General features: G+C 36.7%; 1 protein-coding gene across 1 annotated transcript in view; it reads left to right on the top strand.

Moving 5' to 3' along the window:
* The window catches only part of LOC117294711 (atrial natriuretic peptide receptor 1-like), a 33,832-nt gene that overhangs the window by 14,527 nt on the left and 1,238 nt on the right, over positions 1 to 18,067 (top strand). The window contains exons 5-18 of the mRNA XM_033777222.1: positions 718 to 788; positions 1,415 to 1,556; positions 3,543 to 3,618; positions 6,350 to 6,440; positions 7,270 to 7,503; positions 8,043 to 8,228; positions 8,788 to 8,959; positions 11,578 to 11,724; positions 12,682 to 12,895; positions 14,466 to 14,609; positions 15,260 to 15,452; positions 16,576 to 16,750; positions 17,285 to 17,475; positions 17,851 to 17,942. Coding sequence (XP_033633113.1) covers positions 718 to 788; positions 1,415 to 1,556; positions 3,543 to 3,618; positions 6,350 to 6,440; positions 7,270 to 7,503; positions 8,043 to 8,228; positions 8,788 to 8,959; positions 11,578 to 11,724; positions 12,682 to 12,895; positions 14,466 to 14,609; positions 15,260 to 15,452; positions 16,576 to 16,750; positions 17,285 to 17,475; positions 17,851 to 17,942 — 2,128 coding nt within the window. The remainder of the gene's footprint in view (positions 1 to 717; positions 789 to 1,414; positions 1,557 to 3,542; positions 3,619 to 6,349; positions 6,441 to 7,269; positions 7,504 to 8,042; positions 8,229 to 8,787; positions 8,960 to 11,577; positions 11,725 to 12,681; positions 12,896 to 14,465; positions 14,610 to 15,259; positions 15,453 to 16,575; positions 16,751 to 17,284; positions 17,476 to 17,850; positions 17,943 to 18,067) is intronic.

The following is an 18,067-nucleotide window of genomic DNA, read 5'->3' as shown; positions in this document are numbered from 1 at the left end:
ATCGGTCGTCGAAGTTGCAAGATAAATTAAAGAAAGAAAGAAAAAACTTGTCACACGAAGTTGTGTTCTTTCAAATGCTTGATTTCGGGACCTCGACATCTAATTCCGAGGTCTCGAAATCAAATTCGTGGAAAATTACTTCTTTCTCGAAAACCAGTTACTTCAGAGTGAGCCGTTTCTCACAATGTTTAATACTATCAACAGCTCTCCATTGCTTGTTACCAGATAGGTTTTTTGCTAACAATTATTTTGAGTAATTACCAATAGTGTCCAGTGCCTGTAAAATAACATTAATTTATACCACAACAATTATACCTGTGCTATTATAACACACTAAGATTAATTTTGAATCCCTCTTCGGTATAATTTCATAAAAACAATATTTACATCATAATTGTTATGGGCAAAACGATCGAGATTTCATAATCCAAAGAGAACTGTAGTTATAACTTATACAACCAAACAAAACACGTGTCTGTACATACAACACGTGTCTTGTATCAATTATAAAAAAATACAACTTCAGAAAACCTATGTTCGTATAACAACACCCATGTTGCCAATTTTAACATTCCAATTTTTGCAGGATATAAAAACTTCACAATCACTGACATTTCAGATTGAAACCTTTAAAAGTTTATAACGAGAACCACAAATATGTTTGTTTCTCTTTAATTATACTTTAAGACTTCTTGTTATTGTCTCTCTCTCCTTCAGGTATGACTGGCTACGTCACGCTTGATAGTTCCGGCGACAGAGTAGCCAACTTTTCACTTCTTGATTTGAAGGTAAGTTTTTGAGAGTTAGAGCCAGGCCCGTAATTAGTTTTCAACTAACGCACATGCTAATGGTGGGTCCTTACTATACAAGTATGTTATCTTACACATTTTCATTGTCATAAATTATATTCTTGACCTGTTCTTGACTGCCTTTAGACTTAAATAAGTGTACTTAATAAGTTTGTTATATTTTCTCCCACTATGAGATGAATGTTGATTGATTTGAAACTTGACAACATTTTGCCTTAAAGTAGCCATAATACATAACATAAGCATTATGTAATCGTGTAATATTTTACACAACATTTTTTACCCACTTATTTTATTCATTTTGTGCGTGTAATGTGCATGGATGGTTCAAACACTATACTTATGGCATCAAAAGAGCCGAAACGTGCGGATTTTGCTTTTCAGTGTGTCGTTATGCAGTCTTCGCTATAGACCAATAAGGTGTTTTTTAAAGGAGGAAATTATTAGTAATTACTCATAATATTTAGTTCTTCAGCTGTATAAGAAGAATGTTTTATGAAGAACGTATACAGTTTTTGTTTTGTATTAGTCAGCTGGAGAAAAACTGTAGAAACACTGTCTTCCAGTTTTGAATATTTTCTGAAATTTGTTGTCATTTGGAATAGGAAGGGACTAGTTTTGAAGCCGTTGGTTACATCAGTGGGCTACAGCTGGACTATGAGCCAATAGCCGGAGAGGAGATATCATGGCCTGGTGCACTGATACCAAGAGAACCCAAATGTGGCTACAATGGAGAAAAATGCCTTGGTATGAACAAATAATATATAAATTGATCTCAATAATATTTGTGTTTCTTTTCTTGGTGAATAGAACACAACAAAATGTATGACACACGTATATAAAAACTCGCATGAACAAACATCACGAACAACAAACAACATTCAACAACAACAGCAGCAACCAACGACAGCAGCAAAGATGACAACAACTACAACATCACCAGTAGAAACAACAACAACAGCAGCAACAACAAATTCACTGGCATGCATGACTGTGGATAACAGGATAACAGCAGCAGCAGCATGCAGCCTGCAGCAGCAGCAGCACCAAAACACTAAAAGCAAACTAAAACACCAACACAAACATATTATAAGGAACTCATAAATACCTCAGACAGTTTCGCTATTCCTATTGGTTGAGAGCGCGTCACGTGGGGGGTGTTTAAACCTTTGACAATGACCAGTGTTTATAACCGGTTGTGAGCGGATACTCCGCGCTAGTCTTGGTGCAAGACGTTTCTTGTTACGGGCGATGCGGGCGCTGTAGGTGAGTTTGCCGCGCTGTGTGTGAAAGGAAAACGAGAACGTGTTGCACTAAGGCTATACGCGCACGAACGGAACCGGAAACTGTCGGAAATAGGCGTCTCAGTCATAACAAGCACGTCGGAAACGGATAAGTTTTACAGAGTTTCTTACTTTGTTACGCCTTTTAACCAAAAAGGCATTTATGAATGGGAATAAAAAGAGTAGTGACTCGTTCTTTAACGGCCGTTTAAAAACCTTGCAGGGTCGTTGTCGTGTGATAAAGGCCCGAGCCGCAGGCACCATTATTCGCACCATATCTTCGTACATGATTTTTTTTCACAAATATTTGAGGATTTGTGTGCCAAGACAAAAGAACATCCACCTGGCAAGTAGATACACACAATCATGGTTACCTGTATCTTTTTCAGAAAACTATTTGTTTTGTCAACGAAGAGTCGGACCCGTCATTATCATCATCACCATCATCACAAAGTCGACTCTCGTCGGACTATATCATCACCATTACTAAGCAACAAGGTTTATTCAGATATAACATGAGCCAAATTCTCCTAATCTAGATTATGGCCCGCACCTGTTGAAAACATGTAACAAGTTTATTGCCCTTTGGCTCAGAAGACAAACCGAGCATAAATAATAATAATAATAATGCATTTATAATGCGCCATCTATCTAGTGTACAAGACCCTATTCCGCGGCGCAGAACAAAAAACAATACATACAACAAAAAAGAAATGTAGAACATAATACAAAATTATACAATGAATAATCTACTGTCAAGACATGTAACGAGCTAAGTGTAAGAGGATTTAAATAAATGAGTTTTAAGCAAGTTTTTAAACAATGGAAGAGAACTACAGCGCCTGATGTTATTAGGTAAAGCGTTCCAAAGTTTAGGAGCACAAGCGGAAAAGGAACGATCGCCATATGATGAGGAAGTTCTAGGAATAGTTAAAAGGGACTTAGCAGAAGAACGAAGAGTGCGAGAGGGGGCATAAGGTACAAGGAGATTTGCAATATAAGACGGAGTCAAGCATACTGATCGAGATGTCCAGTTGAAACCAACTGTTCTTTTCAGAACCACCCCAACTCATTTAGAGATCATCATATAGTGATACTTTACTACATTATAATTCTATAGTGTTAATATGTCACATAAGTATACATCGTGATTTGTGAATTCCCTTGTAATTGTATTTTCACGATCAATGTCAATTGGGTTTTATTTAATTTAATTCAAGGGAATTAAATCCTTAACAAAAGATCGTCTTCTAAATACGTTTAACTGTTTTCTCCATACAAACTCTAAAAAACACGTACTTAACATTGAGTGATAAATTGAGAGCAAAATTCTCAAAAATGCGACAAACAAAACAGTATTTATACAATGTTCGCTCCCCCCTTTAAACCCATCGTATCATGAGCCGATGGAGATGTAACCATGTAACTATTTCATGTTGACTTCTCACAGATAGCGGTATCGTTACGGCAATAGTCGTCGGGTCGGTCTTAACGTTAGTGGTGATAATGATCATTCCTTACATAAGGTAAGTTGTGTATACGAAGATATTATAACCACACCCTTCCCGCCCAGGGCCCACTTTCATAGAGCTGCTAAGCACAAACATTTGCTTATCATGAAATTTCTCCCTTGATAAAAACAGGAATGCCAACCAAATTTCCACGTGATTTTCAGGACAAGCATACAGCAGCTGAATACCAGTAAGAAGCAACATTCAACACATGGAAATTTGGTTGGTAATCCTGTTTTTATCATGGAAGAAATTTCATGCTAAGCACATTTGTGTGCTTAGCAGCTCTATGAATTAGGCCCAGAACCCTTGCCCCTTTGCCCATTTTGTCCCCTCTGCCATTTCCCCCAAATGAGATCGAAGACATGCAGCAATGAATGGTTCGATTAATTCAGTATCCCCTACATTGTTTTTGTGACTTACTTTCTTTGGTTCAAAACTATGGAAGAATTTAACATGGAAACTGACAACCCCGTATAATTTTATATCTTTTTAAGTGACTAGGGGGGCCTATATCGATCCAATTTGAGTCACGACTCGGAGTGGATCCTGACTTATACGGAGTCGGTTTCAGTATAACCGGAATTCCTTTTCGGTATGGAGTTTTGGACATTGGGGAATTTGTCTGACTTCCTAGAAACTATAACCCTTCTATTGTGTTTTCTGTAAATTGTTAAGCACATGATGGACCACCGTTCACGCTCCAACCACGTGATTATCAATGCTATTTTATGTTTCACAGAAAGCGATCGGACCAAAGGCCTATATTTGTATTGTTAGCTGACGTGTTCTTGACAGTTATAAATCTAACTGTTTGATAAATTACCGACTTGTGTTTGCTGAGAGACTCGGAACAAACAAGACATCGGTCAGTTGAGTAGATGCGAGGGAGGGGGGGGGGGGGTTGCTGATGTAGTTACAAGGGATTCACTCCTTCATGGTTAGACACAGTTTGTGTTTGAACATACTTCAATACTTCAAGGACTGGTTTGGGATGAACTGAATGTTGCAAAATCTATGAAATTGATTGTTACGTTTTATGAAAAAGTTATGTTATATGTCTCATTCATGTACTTTGTTCTAAGACAATTACAATTCAAAGTTTAAATAGTTCATACAAGAATGAGGCTAAATTAATTAAATCGTCGGTCTATATTTAGTGCATAAAACTAAAGTTCTGGTCGCATGTCAGAGTGTGGGTTCGAGTTACGGTCGTGACAAATGCCCCCCGAGTAAGACACTTGACTATTGGGCAATTCCAAGCAAACCAAACATGGACATGACGCCAGCAAAAAATGTTGTCACAACTTTCTTTCCACTTAGAAGTTATAGCTAACATATTATGAAATCAGTTTAGTTTTAGTTGTTGACAAGGAATGAACCCAATTTTGGCAAATAAGAACTCAGCTTGGGCTCCATGTAGGCATGGCTACATTGTCTGGAAAACTGTAATGCGACTGACCGTAATGCGACTGACCATGGTTTTGCCATGTATACCTATAAGTTCAAGTTGCTGACCATTTATATAAGTATCGATACTTATGTATAAAAGTTGGGTGTTGCATGAAGTAAAACTTTCCAAAGTTTTTTTAGTTAGAGGAAACTTTTGAATTGTGACTAGTGAATGTTTTCCATGTCCTTTTTGTTGTAATGCGACTGACCGCTTTTTACAACGTTATAACATCCAGAGCACAAAGCCCACAACATTTTTAATATCATCACTTCAAAGCCTTGGGTGTCAAGTACAAATCAGTCTATAAACTTTAGTGGAAAGAATATCTCACACAGAACTACTAGCACCAAGATCAAGAAATGACACAGAAAAGTGTAACGCGACTGACCATGGAATTGCCCTCTCATCATACCATGGGTATTAGAATGGGTATACAAGCGAGGGTAGATCTGGTTAGTGAGAAGGATTAGCAACCTGTGCACACATTGAGCTACCGGTGCTGCATACCCTTAATGAGTTGGGATAAGGGTTATAACGTAAGGTGGGTTGAGGGGTCTATATATGGCTTACAAACAAGCTAAATAAATTCATGTTGGGGCTATATACTTTGTATCGTGCAATAGTGCAAATAATATGTTACTCCGTTAAATACAGTGGACACTATTGGTAATTGTCAAAGACCAGTCTTCTCCCTTGATGTATCTCACCATATGCATAAAATAACAAACCTGTGAAAATTTGAGCTCAATCGGTCGTCGAATTTGCGAGATAATAATGAAAGAAAAAACAGTATTGTTACACGAAGTTGTGTGCTTTCTGATGCTTGATTTCGAGACCTCAAATTCTAAACTTGAGGTCTCGAAATCAAATTCGTTGAAAATTACTTATTTCTCGAAAACTACGTCACTTCAGAGGGAGCCGTATCTCACAATGTTTTATACCATCAACCTCTCCCCAATACTCGTAATCAAGAAAGGTTTTATGATGATAATTATTTTGAGTAATTACCCATAATGTCCACTGCCTTTAAAAGATGAAATGTTCCATTCAACTCGGCTCCGCCTCGTTGAATAGAACATTCCATCTTTCAACTCATGAACATATTCGCACCATTGCACTCATAAATATTCATTATTTGTATACTATCCTATGAAACTGTGTCCATTCTGTAAAGGCACCTATAGTGCCTTGAATTGATTTAATATCAGATGAACAATGCATCCATTTATGGGAGATAATGAACAAATCAACGCACTTGCTTAATATTGGATGTTTCTTTTGTTTTGTTTTCAGTTTTAAGTACAGAAAGTATATTTATCGGAAAGACTGGCAGATTGAAATAGAGGAGCTAACATTCCTGTCGATGCAACAAAGCAGTCTAGGGGTAAGGGAAAAGAGAAAGAAATCGTATGGTCCGAGAGAGAGAGAGAGAGAGAGATCGAGAGGGGGTAGTCTTTAGCTTTCTTGAAATTCAAGTTAATATGAATTAACGTTATAATAGCTTTCGTCCAATGTTATAATTCCCCTTACTTTTCAACATTACCATAACTGGACCACAAACATAATAATCACAAAAACAACCATAGACTATCATTGAGCACGAAGATTGTGGCGAGCATCCACTGTTTTTTTTTTTTTTTTTGAGAAAAAAAGGTAAGACGGCACCACACCGTCTTCACTAACAATCCCGTGTGACATCAATATAAGTATTTGTAAATAACATCGAAGAATCTGCTCCCTGTCCTGGTAATTTGTAAACTGATCTCCTGTGTTTATATTAGCACAGTGCAGCCAAAAGAGTCACTCATAGGGGCCCTAACTACTGTCTCATTATCTCAATAAAACTCAGCATCTACAAGATCCTCCTTCTATTCCCCATGTCGACCTTTACTTCCGGGTCAACCGGAAAGAGGACCATATCGCAAGAACTACACAACCGATTTTCAAACTTTGTTGTTGTTAGAGACTCGCTTATAAATCCTTTGAGCATTAAAGGTTATACAAGGGTTACCACGACCCCATGTTGGCCTTTATTTCTTGTTTAGAATTTCCTTAAGATTCTGTATCAGAAGACCAGGTTTAGGTGTTAAGCCTGTCAAAGGTCAAGAGTCAACAGTCCTAAAATCAGATCTTAAAACTTTGAAGCACTTAATTGAAGGAAAACAACAGGGAACAGCTTTTGTCTAGTTATATTCCGATTTTCTTCATGACAGGTCCAAGGTACCCCTTCAATGTGCCGTCTGCCCAATGTCTCAGGCCGACTCCTTAGCCAACAGACATTGACGGGCCGCTCGGTCCACCAAGAAAACGCGGGAAAAGCACTTGGTGAAATTAAGGAACCCGACTATCAGTTGGCCAAGTACAAATCAGAGACTGTTCTTTTGAGGAAAGCAGTTATGGGTAACACGTTGAGCTTGAACAAGACTACGAAGAAAGAACTTAAAGAGGTAGTTGTTTTATTGAGGAAATCTATTCAATAAATAAGTACAAGCGATGGTAACACTAAGTCATGTTACGGATTATTCTTCCTGCTTGTACATAACCGCTCCGGATTTTTCCAAAACGCTACCAACTTTTGAAATGAAATGTTTTAGTTTTGTACACAATCATTTTACATTTTTACAAAGCATTAAAACAACTGAAGTTTAAAATTCCAAAGGCTTACTTTGTCCTTAACTTCATTACTACATTTCCTTTCTACTATTCTTACATTAAATTAAATAGCAGTTGTCATTTCAAACTACTTAAACTGTTCTGCCATCTTGTTGCTAATATTACGAACTTGTTGTGTCATGTCTTGTGTTCTTCCGTCATTTTGTCTGCATGTCTGTCTGTGTCCTTGTCTGTCTGGCTTTTTTTTTTACAAGCCTCTGCTTATCAAACTGTGGATATTTTCGCTTGGCAGAATGGAAATAAGTGTGTATTTGAATAAACAAATAAAATAAAGTTAAAATTGAAGCCGGATTTGTTTCTTCTCTCCGTGCAGATGCGATGGTTGGTCAACGAGAATCTGACTCGATTTGTTGGGGTATGTTTCCCCACGCGAGGTGGCAACGATTTCTACTACATTTCCGAGTACTGCCCAAAGGGAAATCTTAAGAACATACTGGCCAATGATGACATTAAACTAGACCTCAGCTTCAAAGTGTCCTTCATTAAAGATCTAGCAAGGGTAAGTTTTTTTCAAGTCCGTGTTGCCATTAAAGCTCAGAGCGTACCTACCATCTGACAATTTTGTCGGCTCAAAAAATACAACTTATCAGTAGTAAACAAGTTTAAATGGTAACTTTTGTGAGAGCTGATTTTGATTATAAAAGACTTGTCTTTTCAGTCGAGTTCCTTCTTTGGTTATGTGTGCATTAGTTGATTTTAAAAAGTATTCAATATGTACCAAATCAAACTCTGTTTATATAAAAGCGCGAAACTATACAGTTTATTATCTTTGTATTGTTTTTAGGAAAAAAACCGGTTTTTCAAATTTGCATTTAGGACTGTTTAAAATTAAGACCTTGTTTAAAAGATATAAAACAAAGTCTTAATTTTAAACAGTCCTAAATGCAATTTTGAAAAACCGGTTATTTTCCTAAAAACAGTACATACCATTGTATTGTATTATTGTATTGTATAAGATAATAAACCGTACAGTTTCGTTTGAGCATTATTGCAAAATGTATGTTCCAAAGTTGAGCTTCATTCTAAAAACTAAAACATTGTATGTTCACACACCACAGGGAATGCAGTTTCTCCACAACACTGTGATCAAGTCGCATGGTCTACTCTGCTCAAATCTTTGCTACTTAGACAGCCGGTGGGTCCTCAAAATTGCGGGTTTCGGAGTCGTCTCCTTCCATATGTCAAAAGGAACGGGGGAGAAGATTGTTGACCCAGAAGCTAGATTCGGAAGTGAGTTTTAGTGTTTCTAATAACAGATGTTCAATTTACATCGGGGCTAAAAAAGATCAATTTTTTGCTTTATTGCAATTTTACCTTTTTTACGAGCAAGGTTTGGGAGGGCACATCTTTTTTGATGACAGCTTTTTTTTATTTTTTTTTTTTATTTTTACTTTTGCCTTTCCCAGGACGGCCTCTGCTTGTTTTTATAATTATCGTATTGTCCGGAAAATAAAATAAATTAAAAACTTAAAGCAATATACCGTATTATTTTCCACCTTGCACAGTTTCAAACCCTACACATTAGATGAATTAATCTTTTTTGATACACTTTCAACCTTACTTTTTGAAGGAAATGTGCGTACACTCAAAACTGTTACCAAATTCGAAGTGACCTTTATATTTCATTCGGATGTACAGCCAAAATCTTCCTTAATCTCCGTCATAGACAAAGCTGCCGGCTTAACTCCGACTACAAATAGTATCAGCTACACTTTTGTAACTACGAAAATCCCCGATAAAAAGCTAACAGAACTAAACATTCATGTTTATTTTATGTTAAAGATGCTATGTCAGATTTTTGGCCGATTTTACCCCCAAAAATTGATTTAAAATTCAATAGGTATTTTGATTGGGGTCGATAAAGTTACAAGCTCTTCATTTGAGCCATTGCTCGAAAAAGTCCGCCAATTATTAGTAGCAGTGAAATCAAGTGCTAAAAGTTTGTTTATGTCGGGATCCCGACAATATATCACGTGACCAATTCTTATGTGTTTTATAAGAAACGTTTTATTTTTTTGTCATGGTTCCTGACCATTAAAAGTAAAAGTTAAACTTTTTTTTGCTAGAGCGGGTGATACTCTTTGAAATACCATTCACTCAAACAAATCTATTTTTTAATGTTTGGGGCCAAAAATCTGACATAGCATCTTTAAACAAGCTGATCTAAGTTGTAATGCTGATAACACTATTAGCAAATGAGGAGGTATCACTACAAAGCGCTTCTCTCAACAAATGGATTTGTGAGACACCGTCATATTTATCTTTAAATATTTTCGAGAAAATAGTTTACGATTAAATTGTTACTCTAACACCAATGTAAACTTAATTTCTGATCAAACTGATCGTTAGCAGTGAGTTTATTTGGCGCAGGGAAAAAGTTTCCACCACTACCCGTTGTGTTTAAAAACTTTGAAGTGTGTACTGCATGGTATTTACCATAAGCATGCATTTTAAAAGTAAAATTTGGCAAAAAAACAAAAACAAAACAAAAAACAATTGTAGTTCTGGTTTCTGTACTTCATGATATTCACAACCATCAGCATAGCTTGTGTTTTAGTATTAGCTTTTAATTTATAGCTTTGTTAAAAATGGCCTTGCAAACAATTTGTTTTTTAGTGCTGGGTAGCAACTATATCTTAAGAAAGATGTAAATTAACGATAATCATCATCTAAATCTTGTTGATGTTTTACATTATAACTTTTAATCAGCACAAGGACGCCAAACATTCACACGCGAGTCCCTTTAGACCAGAGTTCATTTTATAAATAGTTATTGGAAGAAGGCTTGGGGCGAACATTAATCACACAGCTTACAGATATTATCTTTTCAGCTTGTTTATTTTGTGTTGGAGATTCCTAAGCCAGATAAATTCCAACAAGACCTGGGCCCAATGTCATAGAGCTGGTTGAGCACAAAAAGTGCAGCTAAGCACATCAACATTATGCTTACTAGAATACGGTTACCAGCAAAACTACCATGTCGCATGTACAATGTGTGACTGGTACCTGCTCTTTTCCGCTAAGGGCAGCAGCTCTATATGAAATAAGGCCCAGTTGGCTGAGCGTCGAATAGACTTTACTCAAGTCCCTTTTCTTGCGAGGTCCCTAACATTATGTAACGCAGAACATGGAGTACATGTATACAACAATAGTTTTCTGACGATGAGGTAAGGAATGACCTTGTATTGCACGGGATGGGACTTAAATCAAGCCTAAGCGTCGAGTGCATCTGCCACACCTCAATTGCTGATTAAAATCGCAGAAAAGTTTTGAATTATTTTTCATAATAAAAAAATCCTTTATCTCATTTATTGGATTGGTATGGTTTTTTTATATTTGTAATGTATCACTATTTTGTAATAAAACCAACACGACAAGAAAAAAGAACATAGGGCCTAATTCCGGTCACTTCAAAATATTCTTCTATTTTTAATTATGTATTGTGGAATATAATTCAATGCGCTTTTTCTATGACACAATCTTTGATATTTTGATAACATGATTTCAGAGGAATGCATGTTTTTCCGAAATCCAATGATGCATCCCAAAAAGTCATTTCATAAAATCATCGGTTTACTGACATTTTCACACAATTTCAGAGTTGTATTGTGAGTTTAAAATGGAAACTATGCATTATCTTACTAATATACCAATGATCCAGCTTACAAAGTTTGATAAATTGATCAGTGAAATTATGCTGTTTTTTTAACATGGTTTCAGAGTTGTATTGTTCGTTTATTGAAAGCTATTGGAACATGTTTTCTCTTTCAAAGTCCAATGATGCATCTCATCTCAGTTTGGCAAAAAATAATCAATAACATTATTTTGTTATTTTAACATGATTTCAGAGCTCCTCTGGACATCCCCTGAGCTGCTTCGCCACGAACTTCCAACCAAGGGATCACAAAAGGGGGATGTATATTCTTTTGGCGTCTTGATTGAGGAGATTTTAAGTCGATCGACTCCATATCAGGAAGCTGAATTGTCTTCTAAAGGTGGGTGTGATACAAGTTTAAAGCCATTATACACTTTCGGTAAACAGTATTGTCCAAGTCCCACACTTCGTGTATCACAACTTATATATAAAACAACAAACCTGTGAAAATTTAGGCTCAATCGGTCATCGGAGTCGGGAGAAAAAAACGGGAAAACCCACTCTTGTTTCCGCACGTTTCGCCGTGTCATGACGAGAATTTATATTGTTTTACCGTTTTCTCAAAAAGTAAAGCATTTCATGGACTAATATTTCAAGAGAAGTCTTTCACCATTACCTTCTGTAAACCCTGTAAATTACTTGTAAATCTGTGAATTTTTTTGGTTTTTTTCTGTACCGAAAGGGTCCAATGGCTTTAAAGGTGTTCTCAATCAATTTGCCGATATTAAAGGGCAAAACTCTTTAGGGCCGAAACAGGGCAAAACATTACGACTGTTCAAAACGACTTATTTGAACGCAACGTACTGTAAAATAATGTGGCGGAATTTCTCTTCATTTTTGCAAGATTTTTAATTAACATCCTACAATTATGATTCAGTTACCAAAAAAGCATTTTGTTTTGTTCCTTAAAATTGTGAGACTGAATTGTTTTTGTTTTACTTTATTTATTTCTATGTTAGTTATTTATCAGTACGTTCTTCTTGTTGGGACATTGTAATTGTTGTTGTGGTGGTGGTAGTGGGTAGGGGGCCCTTGCCCTTCCCAATGGCTTTTTTTTTTCTTTTCTTTTTTTACTTTGTTGCTCCCACGATAAAAGTTCGGTTCGAATAATTAATTCAAATATTATGGTATGTAAATTGTCTGTAACGTTATCACATTAAACATTTAACAACAAACACAACTTGCAAGCAATAAATAAAACCATTAAGTAGAATTACTCAGAAAAGGTTAATAATACTGTCCCAAATATTTAAATCTGAATATTATAAGATTTCGCCCATATTTTGATGCCCAACAGTTATCATTCGCCGCGTTATGAAGCGCGAAGAGCCCCCATTCCGTCCGCAGATGACGGCCAGCACAGACGATTGGTTATCGACCCAACTGCCCCAGTCAGACGGCACGGTGTCCCGTCTCACTGAGCTCAGGACACACTGCTGGGAGGAGCACCCCGAAGACCGGCCGGACTTTAATGTCATCAGGCACCGTCTGAGGGCCATGGATAAAAAGGGGTAGGTTTTCATTTAATTTATTTTCATTTCAAAATAAAAAAGAATAATAATAATGATGCATCCTGAGTGTGCATTTTGGCCTATTGGTCATTGGTCAATGTCTTAAAGATGAAAGGAACACATTGTGTGATTTTCGGGCTCTGTAATTAAAGGCAGTGGACACTATTGGTAATTACTCAAAATAATTATCATCATGAAAGCATACTTGGTAACGAGTAATGGGGAGCTGTAGGTAGTAAAAAACACTGTGAGAAACGGCTCCCTCTGAAGAGTGATGTAGTTTTCGAGAAAGAAGTAATTTTCCACGAATTTGATTTCGAGAGCTCAAGTTTAGGATTTGAGGTCTCGAAATCAAGCATCTGAAAGCGCATCACAACTTCGTGTGACAAGAGTGTTTTTTTCTTTCATAGTTTTCTCGCAACTCCGACGACCAATCGAGCTAAAATTTTCACAGGTTTGTTATGTTATGCATATGTTGAGATACACCAAGTGAGAAGACGGGTCTTTGACAAATACCAATAGTGTCCAATGTCTTTAAAAGGCATTTAATTTTGTATCATTGTCAAAGACCAGAATTTTCTCTGTGTGTTTCCCCACATGCATAACATAAAAACCTGAAAAAGTTTTGGTTCCATTGGTTATCGAAGTTGCAAGAAAAAAATGACAGAAAAACAACCTATTTGCATTGCATTGTGTGCTTTCAATATGCCTATAAGAAAAGGCTTCATTAAGTCTTTCTCAAATACAATTTTAAGGAGTACAAATTAAAACCCTTCTCTAAAAATACATTACTTCAAAGGGGTTCGCTTCTAAAACAGTTATAATAGGCTATCAACAGCTCTCCCATCAGTGCTATACCAAGTAAGGTCTCATGGTCATTAACTTTTTGAGTAATTACCACAAGTATACATTCCCTAGAAGGCTATACTCTAAATGTATAACAGATTCGGATGCGGCTGGATGGATGTGTATCTAAACATATGCATTAAATAACAAACCTGTGAAAAATTGAGCTCAATTGGTCGTCGAAGTTGCGAGATATTATTAAAAATAAAAAACACCATTGTCACACGAAGTTGTGTGCTTTCAGATGCTTGATTTCGAGATCGAAAATTCTAAATCTGAGGTCTCGAAATCAAATTCGTGGAAAATTACTTCATTCTCGAAAACTACGTTAATTCAGAGGGAGCCGTTTCTCGTAATGTTTTATACTAACAACAGATCCCTATTACTCGTTACCAAGTAAGGTTTTATGCTAATAACTATTTTGAGTATTTACCAATAGTGTCCACTGCCTTCAAGGAGTAAAAATTACCCCCTTCTCTAAAAATACAGAACTTCAAACATTTATACTAGGCTATTAACAGCTCTCCCATTGTTCTTTACCAAGTAAGGTTTCATGGTCGGCAGAAGTCGTGAGCGGAGGATTTCGAACATCGTTTTTAGCCGAAAATTTATCTTTTAGGGGAAAATAATTTCCTTTGCTGTCTTTTAAACCAGCTGTGGGTATTTACACAGTTGTATTTGATGTTATTATTATAACATTTCTGTACTCTTCTTATTTTACTAGAAAAGAATCGAACCTGATGGACAGTATGGTTGAAAAAATGGAAAAATATACTGAGAATTTGGAGCATGTGGTAGCCAGCAGGACGGCTCAACTTCTCGAGGAGAAAAAGAAAACCGATGCCTTACTGTATAGGATGTTACCACAGTAAGTCATGACAGTTCGTTTAATTCACCATCTATGATAGGTCATAGGTCAAAATGGGAGAATACTGCAGCCAAAGGTGAAGGGGACATACCTAGGCAAACACATAGAATGACACCCCTCTATACGTTCAGTAGAAAACAATGTTCTACACTTAAAATCCAATTAAGGTTCAATGGTGAGAACTCCAAGATGGCGGACAAAATCCAACATGGCGGACAAAAACCGTTTATGACGGCTGTTTGTTCATTACAATATTGCACATTGTTGAACCAATCCTGTGATTATTAATAATCTTCTCTTGTTAGCATATACAATTGATATTAAAGTGGTTTCCTTAAAACCTAACCACTAAATAAACTAAGTTAATGACTGAACTTAATTTGGGAAAGTTGCTACGATTTGCTTCTTTTACCATAAAAACATCAATAGCTCATCATGCATGCAGTCCTTATACACACGCCTTGCAGTTAAACTCCCCAAACAAATGATTCAACAACAAGAACATTTCATCAACTCCTTTTGGGTCCTTTCAAAATAATCATCCAGCCTATAATGAAAACACCTCAGATAAGCTCGAGAGCAATTCTCATTCCTTTTCATAAAGTCTTCCTTCATTTAATATTCTTTTCTTGCCGATTTCCTCTCTCCAGAGCCGTAGCGGATGAGCTTAAGAAAGGGCATTTATTTCCTGGGGAATATTACGAGCAAGTGACACTGTACTTCAGTGATATCGTTGGATTTACTGAACTATCAGCCATGAGCACCCCCATGGAAGTAGTGGACTTCCTCAATGATCTTTATACTTGCTTTGATGCCATCTTGGAAACATTTGATGTCTATAAGGTGAATCATTATTTTTTATTTTGGGTTCTATCTTCAGGAAAAGTTTCTGTATCCTGCCACTGCCTTTTCATTCATAATGAAATAGAATGGTTACTAAATTACTCGAATGAGGTATTTTTTCTGTAAACACGAATAAAAAAGAGGTGGCAAGGTTGTCCTATCTATTTTGGTTTGAAATGCATATACCTGCCATCTGGTAATTATAACAAAATAATAATAAATCTCATAAAGCACTGGTATCTAGAAACATCTATTCACTGCGCTGTAAAGTATGACCATGGAAAAAAATAATGGCAGGCTTGACTGAAGAGGTAAGTTTTGAGATTGGATTTGAATGAAGAAATGTCAGATTGTGATCTAAGGGTGAGAGGTGGGGGCTGCACCCGAGAAACTCCTACTGTTCAGGTTTTTTAGATTGCAGGCTGCATAAAATCAGAACATTTCCTATTTCTGACAAGAGACAGCAGTTAACATCTTTTAAAAGTTCTGCCTCAGAGGGTACCATTTGCTTGCAAAAGTAAAGATTTTCTTATGGGATAAAGGGATTTTTTTGTCATTGTTTTAAAATGTGCATGCAAATGTAATAGGCTTTACTCGCAAGCTTTCTTGCATGACTATCTGTGGACTTGTACAACTGGTATTCCTATTTCTGAGGTTTTAGTGTCGGAAGGTATATGGAAGTGTGTTAGACCATTATTGGTAGTCTGCTGTTACACATTGGTGAAAGGATACTTTTCAAAATATTGTCATAATCTCATAATAAAAGCATCTTGCTGAAGCATTTGTTACACATATCTATTTTAAAGGTATCCTTTTGATAATTGTCAAAGACACTTGGTGTATCCCAACATAGGCCTAGTTTGCATAAAATGACACATCTGTGAAAATTTTGACTCAACTATTGGTCATCAAAATGTGTTTTCAGTCAAATGCCTACATGTTAAAGACTTCAGACCTGAAGTCTTTTAGAAATTAAGTGAGAATTTACCTCTTTCTAAAAACCTACGTTACTTCAGAGGAAGCAGTTCCTCAAAGGTCTCCATAAAGAATTGACAGACCCATAAAATGCTGCATTTTTGTTTGTTTGCATGAATACTAAAACTTAAAACAACCATTTGTATAGGTGGAGACCATAGGCGATGCGTACATGGTTGCCAGTGGTTTACCCCGCCGTAACGGTAACAAACACGCCTCGGAGATTGCCAGTATGGCTCTCGCTGTCAGAGAAGGGGTCAAGAGTTTCAAAGTTCGTCATCTACCAGAAAGAAAAGTACAGATCAGAATTGGAATCAACTCAGGTAATGGAAGGAAACTTGTCTTTGCCCCAATATATCATGACATTTCATTTCTATATAATTATTATTAAAATCTACTCATTATCGTGGGGGAACAATAATAGTAACAATCTATAATGGAAGGTCGTGGGTTCGAATCCCACCTGAGTAGTACGCCTTTGATTTTTTTTTCTCCACAGAACTCGGGAAAGTATTGAGTATTAATTGCTAACACACATCGGTGTACATGGGTAAAACCGAAATGAATAATCTATATTCACATCTTTATAATTTCAGAAAAGAGAACTGTTGCAAACTGCTTACCAAACAAAAGGACCTTTGGTACAGCAATGCAAAAAAAAATCATTGATGTTTCCACCCTAGCAAATAATTCTTGAAGGCTTTCATTTCATCTCAAATGTATTCAGAGCAGACAGAGCAATTTATCAATCAGCATCCATAAAAACTTCTGTATGACGATCCAAATCAAGATAAGAAGAAGTAAATATAGAAAGAGCGTAGATCTAACTTCCCGTTAATCATTTTTCATGTTGCCAGGCTCGGTGGCTGCAGGCGTTGTCGGACTAATGATGCCCAGGTTCTGTCTGTTTGGTGACACGGTCAACACCGCATCACGTATGGAATCGCATGGGATGCCACAACGCATTCATGTCAGCTGGAGTACAGCAACACTGCTCACCAACATCGGTGGGTACCTGCTGGAGGTCAGAGGTCAGATGAAGATTAAGGTAGGTACCCCCCCCTACCCTGCCCACCATGTTCAAATACTTAAACACATTTTTTTTTACATTGTACAGAAGAAGACATAACCCCCCGCCCCCACCCCCCCCCCCCCAAAAAAAAAATCAAAAATCAAAAATCAAAAAAAGGAAATCATCAGATTCCAATTATATAAAAAGATAAATGTATTTCTAGTAAATGGGATAGTGACACAAATAGTTACAACTGTTGTAAGTCGATTGTTGTCTTTTTTGTCAAAATGGCTGTCTATATAATGTGCCAAGAAGTTTGTTTTTCCTCCACAGACGCTGGAGTAATTGAGCTTTGTATTGCATGTCAAATTAGAGCAAAATGTTATTGGTTTTCTGTTCATTTATTTTTAGGGCAAAGGAATGATGACTACGTTTTGGCTGCTAGGGAAGGATGAACAGTTTAGTGCCACACTTCAAGATGGCATTCACTCAGTCAAGAAAATGTAAGTTTGGCAAATTTAATACTGTCCTTACAACGATCTTTTGGTGAGAGATGAGTAAACGGAAAATATCTGTCATAGATCACTATCACAATTCTACTCAGCCAAGAGTAGAATCCATCAAGAAA

This window comes from Asterias rubens, chromosome 9 (assembly GCF_902459465.1).
Source record: "Asterias rubens chromosome 9, eAstRub1.3, whole genome shotgun sequence".
Taxonomy (NCBI): Eukaryota; Metazoa; Echinodermata; class Asteroidea; order Forcipulatida; family Asteriidae; genus Asterias; species Asterias rubens.
The sequence above is the reverse complement of the archived record's forward strand: the minus strand, read 5'-3'. Positions and strand labels throughout refer to the sequence as shown.